The sequence below is a fragment of the Acomys minous genome (assembly GCF_964271855.1).
Source record: "Acomys minous genome assembly, chromosome: 6".
NCBI lineage: Eukaryota > Metazoa > Chordata > Mammalia > Rodentia > Muridae > Acomys > Acomys minous.
Genome location: NC_140487.1, coordinates 15416807 through 15435739, shown reverse-complemented (window position 1 = coordinate 15435739; position 18933 = coordinate 15416807). Strand labels below are relative to the sequence as shown.

Genomic DNA, 18933 nt, shown 5'->3' with positions numbered 1-18933 from the left:
TTGTTACTTTTTAATTAAAGTGTGATTTTTCTGATGTATTTTAATATTTAGGACTCGCTGATTCTTGAGAAGAGTCAAAATTGGAGTTCTCAAAAAATGGACCACATTCTGATTTGCTGTGTTTGTCTTGGAGATAATAGTGAAGACGCAGATGAAATAATTCAGTGTGACAATTGTGGCATTACAGTTCATGAAGGTAATTTCGCTGTTTTTTTTCCCCTTAAAAGTGGCTGGTTGATATTTTGTTCAAAGGAAGTTAAAACTGTTTTCTATTTGTACTCACAAGATTCTACTGCAGTATTATATGATGTGACGGTTCAACTGAATATAATGTATATTGAGTTCTTGAAATATGTTTATTTTGTGTATATGTAGTATATGTGTGTGTACATGCGTGCTTGCACATATGTACTTGCATGCCTGTTTGCTCATTTATGCATGTGTGAAAGATAGACATTGATATTGAATATCTGTTCAACTACTCTATACCGTAGGTTTTGAGACAGATTTTCTCACCAAACCCAACATTTGCTTATTTCAATGAACTGTCTGGCCATTGGGTCTCAGGGACCCTTCTGTCTTTGGCATCAGTGGTGGCAGTGCAGGCATGTACCACCAAGCCCAGCTTTTTACATGGGTGCAAGCCCTTGACCCACAGAATCATCTCTCCCATCCTGACTATATTTCCTGTGTGTGTGTGTGTGTGTGTGTGTGTGTGTGTGTGTGTGTGTGTGTCTGAATCAGGATCCTATGTAGCCCAGGCTGGCCTTGAGCTTGCTATGTAGTAGAGAGGATGACCTTGAGCTGAGCTTACAGACTTATGACCTCACACTCTTCCTGGTGGACATCACTTTTCATATTTTCTTAGTATACATTTACTTATTAAAATGTCTTCTGGAAAGAACAGTATTTCTTTAGAGTTAAGTTATATTTCTTTTCATGATATTACTTATTCTTAGTTGTTCTTATTTTCTGAAATGCTTTGTATGTTGTCAGGCTGACTGCAGTTGTCTTCTTGCACTGGACATAAAAATTAATGACTCATTGACCTGAAGACATTACTTAAATCTGTAAGATTGAATGTGGTATTTAACAAAGATTATATGTAGTAGGCATTTTAATACTTCTGAGGATATGAGGAATACATTAATGTGGAGATAACTATATGATAAGCAGAGGACAGAATGTTGCAAAAAGGGAAAATCAGTACCTGTCTAATAGTACTATGTTTAGAGTTATATAAGGACCCAGTTCTTGTGGGGCATTACTCAGACTCACTGGTAGACTGCAGTCATACCACTAGCAGGGTAGCTCAGCTTAGGAAGCAGACAGTATCACTGATGGGCTAGGACTGGGTGGCTTATCCTGTTAAGCACTTACTGAGCTGCGAACTAGAGTTCAGGTTCCAAGGACCCATATAAAGGTCAGCTGGGCATGGTGCTCTTCCCCTTATCTCAACTCTCAGTAGTTTCCTTACGTGAAGTTGGCTAGCAAGACCAACGTTATCAGTGAGATTTGGGGTCAATGGAGAGACAGTGCTTCAATAAATAAGGTGGAGAATGATTGAAGAAGACACCCAAAATCAACTTCAGACCTCCACTCACACATGTGAACATGTGTCCACATACACACCTGCTCTCATGCACGTGCACATACTGACACACACACATGTACTCTACACATACTCACAAAACAAAACCAAAAAGCAAAGTCTTCCTGACAAACATTACATATATTGCGTGATTTAGTACCTAACTATGAAATGCAGACACCACGCACTGCACTGGAGGACAGTGTTTGTAGGCCTGCTTCTCTGACTTAGCAGATGTAAGTGGCTGTAAGGAGCCCACATATAAAGTGCCCTGGGTGGATTAAATCAGTGTGCAAAGACAGCAACAAATATAGATGGCACCAGTTTATCATACAATTTACATAGAAAATCAAAATAAGGCCTTCTGAATACTTATGAGGGTTGGTTCTTAAGCAGTGACTACATGGTACCAAAATGGGCATCATAAATCATTTTGAATAGTTTAATCCCAGCTCTTCAGAACCTTTTGTGTATTTAGTAACTATGTCCCTCATGTTATTGTTTTTTGTTCTCCACTGTTTTTGTTTAATGCACATATTCTTTTATTTTCTGTTTGTCTCTATATGACACATGTAGGTTTCCTATGTATTATTTTGATTATCCATAGCAGAAATCAGTATCATCAAACAGGGAAAGCAAATCACCAATCCATTGAACTTAGTAACTTGACAGACATTGATTGTCTTGATTTTAGGGAGTTTAAGTGAGAGTCAAGGAAGGAAAAGTAAAATATGTGACTAGATGGAAATTTTCTGATAAACTTTATAAGAGGCAGGGAGATGTGGCTGATGGGGCTATGAAATAAAGGGAGGGTTTGTCCTTATAATTTAGATGTTATATTAGATATCATTTTTTTTTGTATAAAATTACCCCCAAACATAGCAGCTTAAAAGAACAGATATATGTGACTTACTTCATTTCAATGAGTAAGAGTCTCAAATTGAATATTTTAATCCCAGCTCTTCAGAATCTTTGGGTGGGTCAGGTTTAGGATCTTTGAAGTTGCAGGTAAAGGCTGTTGGCCTAGGCCTCGGTTATAGTCATTCTAGAACTGAAGCTAGAGGCTTTGCTCCCAAATTTACATATGTTAGATCTCAATTGTTTGGTGCCCATTGCTGAGTTCCACACCATTTTCACTCTCCAGAGTTGATTTCAGAGTGGTTAATCAAAGAGCCAGAGAGTTGGAGATGATTATATTGGTGATCAAAGACAGAAGAAACAGAGATTACTATATGGAAGAGCTAATTTTTTTTAAACCTAATTTGGGATGTACATAGAACCACTTCTGCTGTGGTACATAGTCTATACAAAGCAAATCTAGTCAGATGGAGGAGGGGCCTTTCCAATGGTGTGACTAGTAGTCAATATTGATCATGGAAGGCTATCAAAAGACAGCCACATGCAGAGTCTACTGCATGTTCTATGTTGATAGAAAGGCCCCATGGGAAGGGAGAATTGATAGCTGATGATGTAGGATAGAAAGAGGTGTGAGGACTTTGCATACAAAGTTAGAGGTGGTAAGCTCTAACATTAAGTAGAGATGGAGCAGATGAGAGTAGCCGTCATAACTATAGGGGAAAGAGGATGTATGTGTACAGATTGCTGACTGTGTTTGTTGTACTGACCAAAGATGATGGTGTGATGGTTGCTTGTGTCTGTGAATGTTATTGCTGATGTAGCTTTGCTATTAGTGTCAGAGACTTCTGCTGTGCTGAGGACCTTAACTCACTTGGCTTATCCCAATTTCATTGTCACGTTGAGGATAATTTCTGTTTTTTAGATTAGTCTTTGTGCCATATTTTAGGTTAGGTCATTTGAACATGGATATAGTTTTTTAAGGCCATGCAAATAGCTGAACAAATTGAATCAATTTTTGACATTCTGATGCTGGGAAATTTTAGAAATTGTTTAATTTTTAAAATATTTTATTGTTCTTGTTATTGTTGTTGATGTTATCATCATCATCATCATCATCATCATCATCATTAGTTTTTTGAGACAGAATCTTGGTAGTATAGCTGCTTATTAAACTTAGAGCTTTTCTCCTGCCTCAGTTATCTGAGGGCTAGAATTGTAGGCATGAGCCCCTGTGCCTGGCTATGAGATTCTCTTGTACCCATTTTGCTTTTGGAAGCTCTTTAAAAGAAGTTCTACTTTTCTTTTCTTTCTTTCTTCTTCTTCTTCTTCTTCTTCTTCTTTTTTTTTTTTTTTCTTTGAGACAGGGTTTTCCTGTGTAGCCTTGGCTGTCCTACACTCATTTTGTGGACTCTGCTTTGTGGCCTGTAACTCACAGAGCTCCACCTGCCTCTCCTTCCCTGAGTACTGGGATTATAGGCCTGTGCCTTCCTGGCTGATCTTCATTGTCTTATGTCAAAAGTTGGCTGTAGCTGAATAGAGCCTGCAGTCCTCAGTTTACCCCATCTACTTAATCAGCTTTAAGTTACCTGGTCTGTAGGGATGGGAGAACATACATCTTCTCAATTACTCTTCGCTTTGGGGGTGAAGATAACTTCAGTGGTTTACATTTGTGATTCTAACGCAAGTTTTCCTATGTCTGTTACAGTCTCAAGTAGCATAGCCCAGGTTGGTTTGGAACTCCTTGTATTTGAGACTAGCCTTAAACTCCTGCTTCCTTGGCTTTCCACCTGGGATTAATGGTGTCCATTTTTGTTTGGCTACAACACCTTTACTATAGCTTTAGACCTAAGCTCACCAAGGAATACTGTCCTTTAAGATTCAGAATGAACAGTTTTCTTTATCCTATTTTTCCTTTCCTTTTCTTTCCCTCCCTCCCTCCCTCCCTTTGTATTTCTTTTTTCTTGTTATTTCTTGGTACTGAGAATTGAACTTAGACTTCATACAGATGTACAAGTAGCATTCTTCTACACAGTCATGCTCTGGTCCCTGCTCAATTAATTAATTAATTATTCATTCTTGTCTTAAGAAAGATTCTGTGTTTTAGCTACTTTCCTCTTGGTGTTATAAGCCATAACTAAGGCAAACTAGAGATGAAAGCATTTAATGGAGGCTTACAGTTTCAGAGGGTGATTCCATGACCATGGTGATGACCATGTCAGTAGGCAGGCAAGCATGGAGCTGGAGCACTGACTGAGAGCTCACATCTTGTCCACCAGCATGAGGCGGGAGACTCGGGGGTGGGGGACGACAATGACCGGTGTTCTCCTCAAAGCCCACCCCCAGTGACACAGCTCCTATAACAAGATCTCACCTCTTAATCCTTACCAAACAATTCCACCAACTGTGGACCAAATATTCAAACATCAGAAGCTATGGAATGATTCTCCTTCAAACCACCACAGTCTCCTGTGTTGCCAGTCTCTAATTTGCCTTCTAATTCCCCAGCCTCTTAGATAGTCCTTACCTTACCATGAGCACTTACCAGTGCCCTAGAGTGGTGTGTGTGTGTGTGTGTGTGTGTGTGTGTGTGTGTGTGTGTGTGTCCACGTTTGTTTATTACTGTGACAGGCAGAATGTCATTTATCCCAGGCTGACCTAGAACTTGCTGTGTATCTGCGATATCCTGAAATACTAATCTTTCTGCCTCCTCTCCTGAGTGCTGGGATTACAGGCATGTTTTGCTAAATATAATATATGCGGTATTGTGTATCAAACTGAAGCCCTTGTTCATGCTAGATAGACACTTTGTCAATGAGCTATATACCCAGAATTCCTTATACCATTTTAAAGTTAGAGACAGTTTTCTTAGGGTGATTTTTTTTTCTTAATAAATTCATTGTTCAAGTGAACACAGATTTCTGTAAGGATACCATGTTAGTCTGACTGACATCTTTAAGGTTAAAGTTCATAATGTGATCAGTGTTTTAGACAAAAAGCTTCATTAAAGACTAATCTACCTTTCTATGGTAGCTTTGAATTTTACAAACAACTAAAATGTCATTCTGAATCAGGCAGGCAAATAAGACGATCAAGATATGTGCCGTATGAGTTGGAAAGAAGGTTGTGTGTTTAAAGCCTCATAATATTGTTTCACTTGTAATTCTAGTGATGCGCCTCTTTCGCCAAGGACGCATGCCTTCTAACAGGGCCACACCTCCCAACCTTTCCCCAAATGGTTCCACTAACCAAATAGATGAGGCTATGAGTCCATTCTCATTCAGAACATCACAGACACTTACTCAGAAAATCCTTGTATCACTATCTTGAAGTATTTTCATTATATTTTTCTTTACTAGTTTTTAATTCTGTGTCTTGAATTTAAGCCTTTGTTTTGTTGGGTTTTGAGCTCAGAAGTAGGAGTCTGGTGTCAGTTTTCTGCATGCATATTTGTATCTGTCTCCCAGCAGCATTTATTAACAATGCTGTTTTTCCTCTTTTGGATGCTATTGAAATGTGTGGAGAACTAGTTGGATACAGTTGTATAGAAGTGTTCTCTACTCTCTTTCTTTTAGATCTTTGTATCTATTTTTAGGTCAATATCATGTTGTTTACATAATTATGGCCCTCTTTATATATTTTGAAATTAGGTATTGGTGATGCATTCAGCCGTACTCTTTTTACTTAAGGCTGCCTTGGTTGTTTGGGCTCTTTGAAGTTTTCATATAAATCTTGAGGTTTTTTTTTTTTTTTTTAATAGCTCTGTGAAGAATGTCATTAGAATTTGATGGTGATTGTACTGAATCTGTAGGTCACTTTGGGTAGGTCATAACGTGCTATCCACCTCAAAAAATTCATTACTGGTATACGGAAAAGCTGTTGATTGTTGGCTTTTAAAAAAAATTCTGTATCCTGTTTTTATAAAGTGGAATTTCCTTATTCTAATAGTTATCGATTTTCTTATATTTATAAAGAATCATATTACCTAAAAACAGGGATAATTTATCTCTGCTTTTCTGTTTGCTGTACCTGGGTGCTGGAGCTTGTACTCCATGCTTGCTATACATGCACTTGTCGTGTGAACTGTCTCCCCTCCATTATGAGTGTACCCATGGGTATACACTGTACATTTATCAATTCTGTTAATCACCAATGAAATTCAACCTGTGGAATTTCCTTTCTACTGTTCTTTTAGAAATGATTTATTTTTGTTTTTAACTGTTTGTTTCTAATAATTCAGGCTTTGGCTTCTTTTCTAAGCACTGCAGAAAACTATTAGTTTATTTTAAATCTTTTAAAACTTATTTCTCATTTTGATATTTTTTAAAAGTCTGGTTAGCTAGATTTGCTCTATTCCACATGTCTTGGTCTTCTGTGTTTCCAGGTTTCTTAAGGCCTCGTAATTTTGTCTTCTGACTTCCTCAAGTCCACTATTTTTTGTTTGTTTGTTTGTTTTGTTTTAGTGTATTGTATAGGGCCAGCAAGATGGCGCAGTCGGAATAGGTGCCTATTGTAAACCCTGAAATCCTGAGTTTGATTTCTGGAATCTATATATTTTGTTGTTAAATGCAGGTTTTAAAATACAGATTATTGTGGTAACTTTTATGTTTTTTTTGTCCTCTTTTAAATACCAAGGAACATGATAAGTGTTAGTAATACACATAACCAATAAGATTGTCAAGTCTCAAAGATTCATTTTGTACAAAGCTACGTAGCTAGAGGGTAGAAGAGTATAACATTGTTTGGTCTCTTTTTAAGAATCTGAATTCTATTACTTTGGATCATCTATATCTTTGTAAAATTCAAGACAACTCTAAATGTATTTAACATATTTTCCTTAAATATGGTTTGTATAAGGTTACTTTTAATAAATATAATTTTGCATTTGAAAGTAGTTAACATGTGATGATTTTATGCTTATAAATTTTAAAATGTAACATTTTTCCCAAATGAAAGAATAGCTTTTTATACTCATGTTTTGAGTGAAAGAAGTAAGTATTTAGAAATGTATCTGGTCATTAATTGGATTGAATTAGATTTGGTATAAAGTACCAGAATTTTGGTTTTAGAGGTCAGTAAATACTAAGATTATGGCAGAAAAGTATGGGGACATGGCAGGGCTCTGTGAAGGCTGTGATAAAGCGTGTGTCAGTTTTCAGGGACAGTGAAGCTGAAGAAATCTCTTCCTTACTTGCCGTCTGTCTCTTGACTGGAAGAGGACCAGTGTTCTAGATTACAGAGGAAGACTTTCTGGTAATGAAGTTCAGAATCCATTACCATGGATGCTTGTAGGTGTTGTAGAGCTCTGAGGATGTTTGCTGTGTGTAGACTGCATTTTCAGAACAAAGTTGAAGTTGTGCTACACACGTCAACTGCTGTGATTTGTCCTGATTTTACTGTACAAAGTTAATAAATTTGATTGCCCATTGGGGCCTTTCTTATCTTGTCAGTTGTCTACTTTGAATATAGATTTCATCTGGTTTGAAATAATTTGCTTTAAAGGAATGTTATTTTGTTAAAAAATTGTTTTCCTCCCTGTAATATTGAAGGAAAACATTGATAATACAGATTGACTATTTTTATTCTTTTCTTTGGAAAAGAGGTTTTAGTTATTGCTCTTTTATAGGTAATATTAACTGTACCAACAGGAAAACTATAAGCCCTTTAAGTTTATGATTTTGTGTTATAAAATCATACTTATACATAAGCAGTGAAGATTGTGGTTACTAACTGAAATTTAATATTAAAGAAATTAGTAAGTTTTGGTCCTTTTGCGTGTGTGCCAGTTTAGTTCCTTTCAAAACATTTCTTTGGCATTCTCTTATATGACTTTGAGTATATTGAAATGTGCTATTAATACTTTTGAGTAGCATAGGGCTAACAGTTTTCATTTGAAATGGAATATGCATAGCTGTAAGGTAAAAATAATTTTTGCAAAATTATTTTACTCCTATTTTTAAATCAATCTTATAAGCCATTGGTTTTTTCAGAAGCTTTTCTGTACTTTCTTTTTCTGATTTTTTTTTTTTGAGAAGTGAGTTTAACAAATAAACCCTATTAAATCATAAGTGTTTATTTTCCTTTTTTAGGTTGTTATGGAGTTGATGGGGAAAGTGACTCGATTATGAGTTCCGCTTCTGAAAACTCCACCGAGCCTTGGTTTTGTGATGCCTGTAAATGTGGTGTATCTCCCAGCTGTGAACTGTGTCCTAACCAGGATGGAATTTTCAAGGAGACTGATGCTGGAAGGTCGATGTCCTCATTATGTTGTGTCCATATGCCTGCTTCATAACATGCGTGCTTCGGAGTTCTCTTCTCTTCCATTTGTGACTTTGAGTCACGTACCTTTCTTCCCATCTCTGGTATAGAGGAATGAATTGACCATATTGATGGATGAGGGGAAGAAGAAAGGCCATCTCTCAAGTGCTTGCATTTGTTTTTACGCTCATTATTCAGTGAAGACGAAAGTGGTAGTTTCTCAAATTATAAGGATAGTACCCAAGACTCATGGCATTTAAGTCATGTGTTAGCTTAAGACCACAGTCTGGTAAATAGAGAAACTTACACCCAGGTCTGTCTCACTTCAGAGTATAATATACAGTGATTAAAAATGGAGAAATTTAAGAACTATTAAGAATTATTTAAGAATTTTTATTTAAGAATAAATATTCTACAAGAATTATTATTTAAAAATTATTAAGATTATGGCCTAAAAGTGCATAAAAGTTATAATGAGCTCTTGAAGGGAATCCTAGGGATGACATAGACAATTAAGGAGTTATCTCTTCCCTGACATTGGGGTTTAGACTTCTCCACAAGAGCTACTTGTGGCTGCCAGAAACCCTTTCTGCGTTATCTGCCAAAATAAGTGGCTGGCCGCAGGTTTTAACAGTTTTAATTTTGGCAACCAAATTGCTGTGTTTATTAAGAGGTCAGTTGAAAGTGATCTCAAGGTTGGGCCTGGGTTGTGAGGTGGTAAGGCCTGAGCATGTGGCTATGCTATAGTCAGTGTTCACTCTCTGCCCCTGTTGAAAAGCTCTTTTCCTTCGCTGTCCTCTACACCTTTGAGTTACAGTGCTCTGATGTAGGGGTGACAGAGTCACACTCACACTCACTGCCACATTTGAACAGTTAGGAGCATTAAAGTGCTGGCATCATTCCTGTCAGCTTTTCTCTATGAAACTTGGGGTGGCTGACTGGAATGCAAAGCTTTCCCCAGTCTTGTGTGTTTTAAACATTGCCCACCTCAATTCTGCCAGTAATAGGAGAGATTTTTGTGTTTTATTTTGACAAATAAGGCATTAGAATTTTAAAATTCACTTTTTTGTGTGTGGCTTTTTTGAGGCAGTGTTTCTCTACATAGCCCTGGCTGCCCTAGAACTCATTCTGTAGACCAGGTTGGCCTCGATCTCACAAAGATCCACTTGCCTCTCCCTCCCAAGTGTTGGGATTAAAGGCATGTGCCACTAATGCCCAGCTCATTTTTTTAAAGTATTAGTTGAAAATAAGTGTATATGTCTATGTCTGTGTGGGTATGTGCACGTGAATGCAGGTGCCTGCAGAGTCCCGACGGGTTTCAGATTCACTGGAGCTGGAGTTAGTGGTGTTGCGAGCTGCCTGATACAGGTGCTGGAAACCAAACTTGAGTCTTCTGGAAGAGTAACATGTGCTTAACTGTGGAGCCATCTCTCTGCCACATAGAATGTTTTAAGTAAGAATGCTTAATATTTAGCTGGGTGTGGTGGTGCACACCTTTAATCCCAGTACAAAATCAGATGGATCTCTGAGTTTGATGCCAACCTGGTCCACAGAGTGAGATCAGGACAGCCAGGATAGTTGCATAGAGAAACCCTGTCTCAGAAACTTAAAACCAACCAACCAACCAACCAACTGAAAAAGAATGCTTAATATTTTAATAATACCAGCAAGAACTACCAAAGAACATAAAATTTCATCATTTTTTAATACTGAAAATATAGGATGTAGCTCACAAATGAAATCTAGACTTAGATGTAATACATTTTACTTTAGTAAAATTAAGAAAAATATTTGTCTCATTTTTGTCTCTATTACTAGCCAGACTCTGGAGAAATATAACCTCAGTTGATTGTTTGGATAGTGTAGCTTCTAGGGTGGGGTCTTAGGGAATGCTGTGTGCTGAGGTTCCAGGTCCCTCATCACCTAAGAGAAGCCAGGAAGTAAAATAACAGTAAGAGCTTTGCTGTGTAGGCTAGACCTTGTTCCTGGCTGTGTAGGCTAGCCCTTGTTCCTGTTGTGCAGGTGGCACGGTTAGACTTTGCTGTGTAGACTAGACCTTGTTCCTGTTGTGCAGGTGGCACGATCAGACTTTGCTGTGTAGACTAGACCTTGTTCCTGTTGTGCAGGTGGCACGGTCAGACTTTGGCCTACAACTGTGGCTTTAGTGAGCATGAATAGTATGTGCTTTCAGAGTATTTTGCCCGTGTTTAGATTTGTTTTTTGTTTAACCTTTTGTTTTTATTCTACTATGACTTCAGGCAAATTCCTTAGCCTCATTATTATGCTTTAGTTTTGTAGTATTGTAGAGAAGCTGAATGACACAACCCAGGTCAGACAGTTCCTGGAAGTTGGTGGTCAGTCAGGGCCCCTTTATTCACTCTCCGTGCTTTCTGCAGAGGCGCTGTGCTGCTGTCTTAAGGAAGCTACTGCAGTGGACGTGCCGCTTGGTTCTTCAATATTGAAACTTTGAGTACTTGGTTGTGGTGAAGTAAGGCCATTTTGAAAAAAGAGAAGAAAAGAAAAGAAAAGAAAAGAAAAGAAAACAAACAAACAAAAAACCCCAGCTTCCTTTTGTGGAAGAGAATTCCTTTTACTTGGTTCTCCTGTTAATTTAAAAGTTGTATCGACTTTTTGTGCTATCATATTCTGCGAAGTAATTTTTAATGTTTTCCAAAACGAGACAAAAGAAAGCTCTTTAAGCATTGAGATTTACTAGGAAATACGTTAGCTACTGTGCATGCATATGTATACATATGTGCATACATACACTTTTTATATAATATATAAAAATAAAATCTCTCCATGGGCAGTCTGGAAATTTTCTGTAATTTACTGTGTAAACACTTTTGTTTGTGTCTATAATCCCATGTAGGCCAGAGTAGAAATTATGGACACTTATGTATTTCTTAGCATGCAATGCCAGTTTGCTTTAAGAACCATGGAAGAGAAAAAGCCTTTAAAAAGTGGAGAAGTCTTTTAGTGTTTTTATCTTCATGTAGGATGCTCAGGGAAAGAGAGAGTAGTGTATGCCCTAGCTGAAAAAGTATTGAAATTGACTTAGCACATGAGTCAAGCCAGACTTTCTCTCCTCTCTTGATGTGAGCCATAATTTGTACATGGAAAATGAGTTAATGTGTGAAAATGGCTGTGGAATTCTTGAAGTAAAAAATGTAACTTTTATTTCATTTCTTCAATTGAATAATTTTCTCCAAGTAATCATATAGACCCAATTTTGTATAATATAAAATATATCTATTTTCCTCCCTCTATTTTCACCTCTGCTTCCAATTTAAACAAAAGTTCATTTAACAAAGCAAAGCAAGGTATATACCCAAAACAGAGACTGAGTGGCCCTCCTGGAAGGAAGAACAGCCTGTGTCTTCCTTCTTTGCCACCTTAGCTGGCTGTCCTTTTGTGTATTTGGAATGTACTATAGCTCTGATTTATTGGTCATTTTTCCTCGACAGTAAACATTATGATACAATAGAACAACAGAACAGCGCTTCTCTACTTTCCTAATACCATGACCCTTTAATACAGTTCCTCATGTTGTGATGACCCCAACCGTAAAATTATTTCCAGTGCTACTTCATAACTGTAATTTTGTTACTGTTATGAATTGCAATGTACATATCTGTGTTTTCTGATGGCCTTAGATGACCCCTGTGAAAGGGTTGTTCGACTCCCAGAGGGGTTGTGACCTAGGAGTTAGGAGCTGTTTCAGTGTAAGGAAGGGAGTGGAACACTGGGTTCCTAAAGCCTCATGGTATTCCTCTCCTAAACTTGCTGTATTTGAAGGCTTCACTCCTCTGAAAGCATTTCTTGATTTGCAAATGAGAAGAACGATGTGCGACCCATAGGAAACACCAGACTCTAATTTTCCTTGAAGCAAATGTTCCTTGAGTGAAGACAGTGAGCTACATACTGCTCTACGTTCTTCCCAGGCAGCTACGTTCCCGCTTGTCTTATGCAATGTTCTGTACCTAGGGGACTCATTGGTTCTGGCTTGAAGGAATGGAAATAGCATACCATAGATATTTTAAAACTTTTTTTTAAATATGTGGAAATATGTGGAAATAATTACTTCAAAATTATTCCACTAAATTTCCATTGGGCCGTGATTTTTTAAAGAAGTATATTACTGTGTAGTTGTTGCCTGTCTATAAACAATATATGGATTTAATTGGATGCGTTGATAGTTTCCATTCTAGAATGACAGTCTGCCTCTCTCTCTTGATGGTTTTGTGATACTTGCTTTCTGCTCCTTTTCCCAATCAACATCTGTCATCATAGCGCCAAGCAAAATGGATGGTAAAGTAACAAGGAAGATTTTCTTATGTTTTGATTTCCCAACTTAATTCTAAAATATGTGAACAAAAAGTGCTCAAAGGAACAAAATTGTCTTAGTGGCAATGTTCAGTGACTTTGATATATAATTTAATAAGGACTCACATTGGTGTCCTCATATGAATGGATGGGCAAATGATACATTTGTGTGCTGGTCACACAGAAATGGCAGTTCAGATCTGCACTGCACATCCTAAGAAGGTCAGTACAAAGCAAGCAGCCAGCCGTTGGTTTATCAGAGGTGAACTCCTGTGGAGAACAGCGGCATTTAATGCATCTGCAAGCATAAAGAAACCACACAGATTACATTGAGAAGGTGGCTGCTTGTTGAGATACTATCTTTATACTGCACTCCACAGGACCTGATTAAAAATTGGATTAAAAAGTTCTATCAAGAAAATCGCAGAACTGGATTATTTTTACAATGAAAATGATAAAAAATTTAAAGATCTGTAACAGCTTTTCTCCGTACCCCTATAGAATAATTAAGTCTTAGTCTCTTAAAACTCATTATATCACAAAACCAGAACCTTTTAAACTGGGATAAAGCAGAAATTGTCAATATAGTCACAAGCTTCATAGAGATTTACCATCTCATTTTTATTCCTTTTCTTACACAGGTGATGCATATATATTGTTTAAGTTTCAGACAGCTAGTCAACATTTTGTTTGGCTAACAGCAAACAAATACATGATAACTTAATAGCTCAGAGTTAAAAGAAATCAGAACCGACTCTGATTTTGTTCAGTATGCTGAGGCTGAACGGTTTTTAAAAAGTTAACAGCCTCGGGCAGACTTTACACCGTGTAGTTGTAGGTGGGTTTATAAATTTGAATTCATAGGTTATTTAGAGAACAGAGGAACTGGAGGAAAACATGACATCCTTGCATTATTATAGTTTTGTTTTGTATCTTTTCCCAGCCACCATCTTTAGCCTGAGGAGAAAGAAACTTTGTACCAAAACTATTTAAAAATATATCCTTGGGGATATCCAGCAGCTTAGGGAAAGAAGTAGCAATAAGGAACAATTAACCTAATTACTGCAGAATAACTTCATAGTTCTTAAATTAGAATCCTTAATTCTAAAAGTGTTCACAGTAATGAATGTGAGTATCTTTCCTTGAATACGAAGGTGATGTTTTGTTACCCTTGAATAGCAGTTTTATGCAAATATTTAAGAATAACAGATAAGACCAAAGTGCAGTGAATTTTAAGCAGAAAGCAATTATGGTTGCTAAATCTACATTTTGACTTAGACCTCTAGAAAAGGACTGCACCCCGTAGCCTTAGCTGTAGCTTTAGCTGTGCGTGCTTTCTGTGATTAATTATCTGCTATCCTTCTATAGGCATTCTGTATTTTTTAGTTAAGAGTCTGAGATGAGGACTTAAAAGAAATCTAATCATAGACTCCTTTCAGTAGTATTTTAAGGTGGAACATATTTTATGTTCATTTTCTATGTGAGAATTTCAGGAAAGCATTTGCTAGCAAAATCACGTATTTCTTTTATAGATGGGTCCACATCGTTTGTGCACTATATGTTCCAGGAGTAGCCTTTGGAGATATTGATAAATTACGACCCGTAACACTAACAGAAATGAACTATTCTAAATATGGTGCCAAGGTAAGGTCAACTTTAAGATTAACTAAAATTGACATCTCTCACTTGTTTCTTTACATAGCTTTTAAATCTGATTGACTACAAAAGTGTTTATTATTAAGCATGCTCTTAGCGGAGCCCTTAGCACTAAGTCGTTTATTATCATATTTTTAATTTGTTTTGTTTTGCTTTTGTATTTTTGAAATAATATCTCACTGTGGCTCAGGTCAGCCTCAAACATGAAGCAGTCAGCCTGCCTCATCATTCTCAGTTCAAGGATTCCATGTATGGGTCACCATGCTTGATTTGAATCATTTGTTGATAGTTGTTTCTCCAGAGGGCTAATGTATTTATTCTTCCATATGATCTAATTTCAGATAACTTACGTTGTAAAAATAGATGTTAGTTGACACTATTTTTCTTCCTAAGATGCAGAGAAAGCCTTATTGCACTCAGTTGGATCAAATGAAATCTCACAACTTTACTTTAATTTTGAAATGAATTTTATTAAGATTAAGAACATATAGCCGGGCGTGGTGGCGCATGCCTGTAATCCCAGCACTCGGGAGGCAGAGGCAGGCGGATCGCTGTGAGTTCGAGGCCAGCCTGGTCTACAAAGTGGGTCCAGGATAGCCAAGGCTACACAGAGAAACCCTGTCTCAAAAAAAAACAAAACAAAAAAACAAAACAAAACAAAAAAATATTAAGAACATATAAAACCACTTTTTATTTGAGCATGTGTGAGCCCATTACCACATTAACTTTTTTTTACAGCTTTTAAATTAAATATTATTTTTACATAAACATTTATTAAACACACATACAATAAACTACCTATAGCAAGAAGAACCACAAAACAATCAGGAATTATATATATGTTACATTCATAGTATTTTGGCTATTTGTATTTGGCAGCCTGGAAGAAAACCTGTCTTGGTGAGTCTAAAATTCTGAATGTAAATCAATATCTATTATCATATCTCGTCATTATCAACTTAAAACATCTATCTAGACCTAAAAACATCTTAACCTGTAAACAACTAAGCTTAATTGTAAAACTAAACTATCTGGTCTTCAATCCCATCAGAGACTTGAGAAAGAATAAAATTAATTACCTGAGTATACAAGGAGTGCAGGTTAGCAGCTTCCTAAATGAGAAGATGACAGAGACAGTGTGCTGCCTGAATAGTCACCCAAAACTCTGTATGAAGTTGGAGCATCATCTTCAGCCTTTTGGCCCATTATCTCTGGCAGACATATTTGTGAAGCAGGAATTATTGAGAACTTGCTTACTTTGTCTTGGCAGAGTTTAGCCATTGGCTCTAAGCGCATCCAAGCTTGCCCATTTTTAGGCAGAATTTTGTCTATGGTAGAAATGAGGGCATTTTGCCTAGTAATATAACAAGAAAATGATTAAATTTCTTTAACATGGTAAATGAATATATATTTATTCATGTATGTAAAGAGCTTAGGCTGAGTGCCAGGCACCTAAGTCCTCATATATTATCATTATTTGTTATTATTACTAGTATACTAATTTTAGATTGATTAGAGCTGTATATGAATAAGACCTTGCTTATCTGCAGTTGTTCGCATTGGTACTCTGTGTCTGACGTATTTTAACTATTTAGTGGATGCTTCATGAAAGGCTAGTTTTGTTTCAGAAATACTTGCTGTGAGCGTTTTCCTGTGACTTTCATAGGAGTGCAGCTTTTGTGAAGATGCTCGCTTTGCTAGAACTGGAGTTTGCATTAGCTGTGATGCAGGGATGTGCAGAGCCTATTTTCATGTTACCTGTGCCCAGAAGGAAGGCCTGCTTTCAGAGGCGGCAGCAGAAGAGGTAGGTTTATTTACCCCAGTAACCATGGTGCTAAATGCGTTCAGAAGATTTCTTATGTCTGCTGTGTCCTGTAGTAGTTATAAGGCATGAGGGAAACGTCATAATCTATTCTTGTCTTGACTAGACCGCTCACTTAAATTTTGAATAGTAAATGACCAGGTTTTATCAGTCTTAATGCTAGTTACGGCATACTGGAAAGCATCTCAAAGGTTTTGTAGTGAGTTCTGGCAGAAGGTAATGCAAAATGTCTTAAAGTGCTGGTATGTGGCATACTTTATGCAGGAGTATGAAATCTTCTTAAGGTAATATTGCTCTTTTTGGCTTTAGTTTTAGCTCCTTAGCAGTTCTTCCAGGTGTACTGACTTTAGAAATTATTTGATTACCAAGTGTATTTTTGGGATGCCTTAAAAATTAAATTTGTTTCTAGGATGCAGTGCTTCAAATTGTTTTTGAAACAATACAAAATGTGTATTTCTCAGTTCTAAGCGTTTAAAGTTTCTGGAGATTACACACAACATAATACTGTAACCTTGAACATGGAAGTAGTTCTGAGAATCCTACTTTTGTGTTATGAAGGTAGACAGTAGAATTACAAAAATGTAAACTACACCCTTTCTTACTAAAATTTGTTGATAATGACATAATAGTCCTTTTGATTAAAAATATGTATTTACTTAATAGGTTAGTGAATAAGAGTATTCTAAGTGTTATCCCATGTGATATGTTTCTGAAAGTACAACTTATAAATTCCTCGACATTCACAAAAATTTAAAAGAATTTTAAGGGGTCCTAAGAGCAGGTATTATAGTTCCTTCCTTCTATGATTTTATCTGTTCAGTAAACTTTTATTGTCTATTTATAATGCTTTCTGACAATATGTAAGCCATTTTGTTTGTCCATAAAATTTTATTTTCTCATAAAATGTTTGTTATACTTTTACCTTAGGAAATAAGTAATGTAATGAAGAAAATTTGCAGAAAAACACTTGAAGAATGTGTTTTATTTTAACTTGAATAGATCTATGTAGAAGCGATACAGTTTGCCAGGTACCATTTTGTTCTCGTTTCTGATTCTGAGGACCTGTGGTTTGAGTGAGTACTGGATGGACACTGAGCATATTCACAGCTCCTGGGAGGACACGAGTGTAACTGCAGCCTAGGCGTGGGTGGATGAGTCAAGGTTGACACTCTGGAGGATGGACAGAGGTGCAGAGGGCCAATGCAGTGGGGCTAAGCAGACTAAGCATAGGTCACAGGTGAACAGCAGGTTGTCTGCTTCTGGATAACTGAACTTTACACGGGGATGTTCCTTTTGTAGACACAGAGTTTTACTTTTGAGAGATTTACCATTTATATTAAGGGAGTTTGGGTTCCTTTACATAGCACTACACATGATCCTTTTTGGAGAAAACAACTCTTTAATTTAGGTAATAAGCAAAAATATATAAAACAGCAAGTGTACATTGGGATGCATAATCTGAGATTGCTTCTCTGTACCAGAAGACATGCAGATTAATACAAAACCAAACATAATCAACAGTTTGCAGTGACCATGTCTAAGAGCTCATTTGGGGAAATGTACAGGCAACTTGAAATAATAAAGATATTAAACTTGGATGTGTGGACCAGTCTAGAGGTTTGGTATTGTGGGGTTTTTGTTTGGCTTGGTTTAGTTTGGTGTTTTTGATGTTCCATCTTTTGTAGTTTTATTAAAGCATATTTAATAGGTTTCTAGTTTGTTGTTGTAAACACTTAAGAGAATTGGAACTTTTTTTTTTGTACTACAGGATATTAGTATGTGTCCAGCTGCTATGGAATTCCATACCAGCTCACAATAGTCTCAAGTTCATAGTCCTCTGGTTCCGTCCTCTCAGAGCTTTGATTACAACGTGTACCATTGCAGCCCGTGAGAACGGGGACTTCATATGGACTCCTTATAGAATGTCAAAACCTCTCATGAATTGTTAGGATATCAGTGAGATCTGCTTTTGATAATATTTATTCTGTTAAAATGGAGGTGTTGTTTGTAGTGGTTTACACAAGTATATGGGATACAGATAAGATCCTGTGTCCCCCGAGACTGGGTCTCATTGTGTAGTCCTTGGTTTCCTCAGTGATCCTCCTGTTCAGCCCTTTGAGTGCTTAGACTATAGGCACATGTGGTCACGTTCACCTTAGCATTTTGTAAATTAAGAAGCATTTTAAGTTAAAGCAGATTTATTATTTATAAGACATCATGCCTTCTGCTTCAGTTTTATGTTCTTTAGGTTTCATAGAAAGCTTTTATTTTATATTTTGCTTAAACTTGTTTATCAAGTGGGATGTTGGACCTCTCCAGAGCTGTTTTATGCAGATAGTAAAAGAAAGCCTGAATTACAGAATTAAGTACCTCAGTTTCCGTCAGTGTTATTTATCATATTTTAAAACTTTTTATAGTCTTTGGA

At 36.9% G+C, this 18933-nt stretch overlaps 1 protein-coding gene across 5 annotated transcripts in view; it reads left to right on the top strand.

Moving 5' to 3' along the window:
* Positions 1 to 18933, top strand: part of PHF14 (PHD finger protein 14) — a 141275-nt gene that overhangs the window by 14948 nt on the left and 107394 nt on the right. For all 5 annotated transcript variants that reach the window (XM_084787246.1, XM_084787249.1, XM_084787248.1 and 2 more), the window contains 4 exons: positions 52 to 196; positions 8536 to 8695; positions 14563 to 14674; positions 16353 to 16490. In XM_084787246.1, coding sequence (XP_084643372.1) covers positions 52 to 196; positions 8536 to 8695; positions 14563 to 14674; positions 16353 to 16490 — 555 coding nt within the window. The remainder of the gene's footprint in view (positions 1 to 51; positions 197 to 8535; positions 8696 to 14562; positions 14675 to 16352; positions 16491 to 18933) is intronic.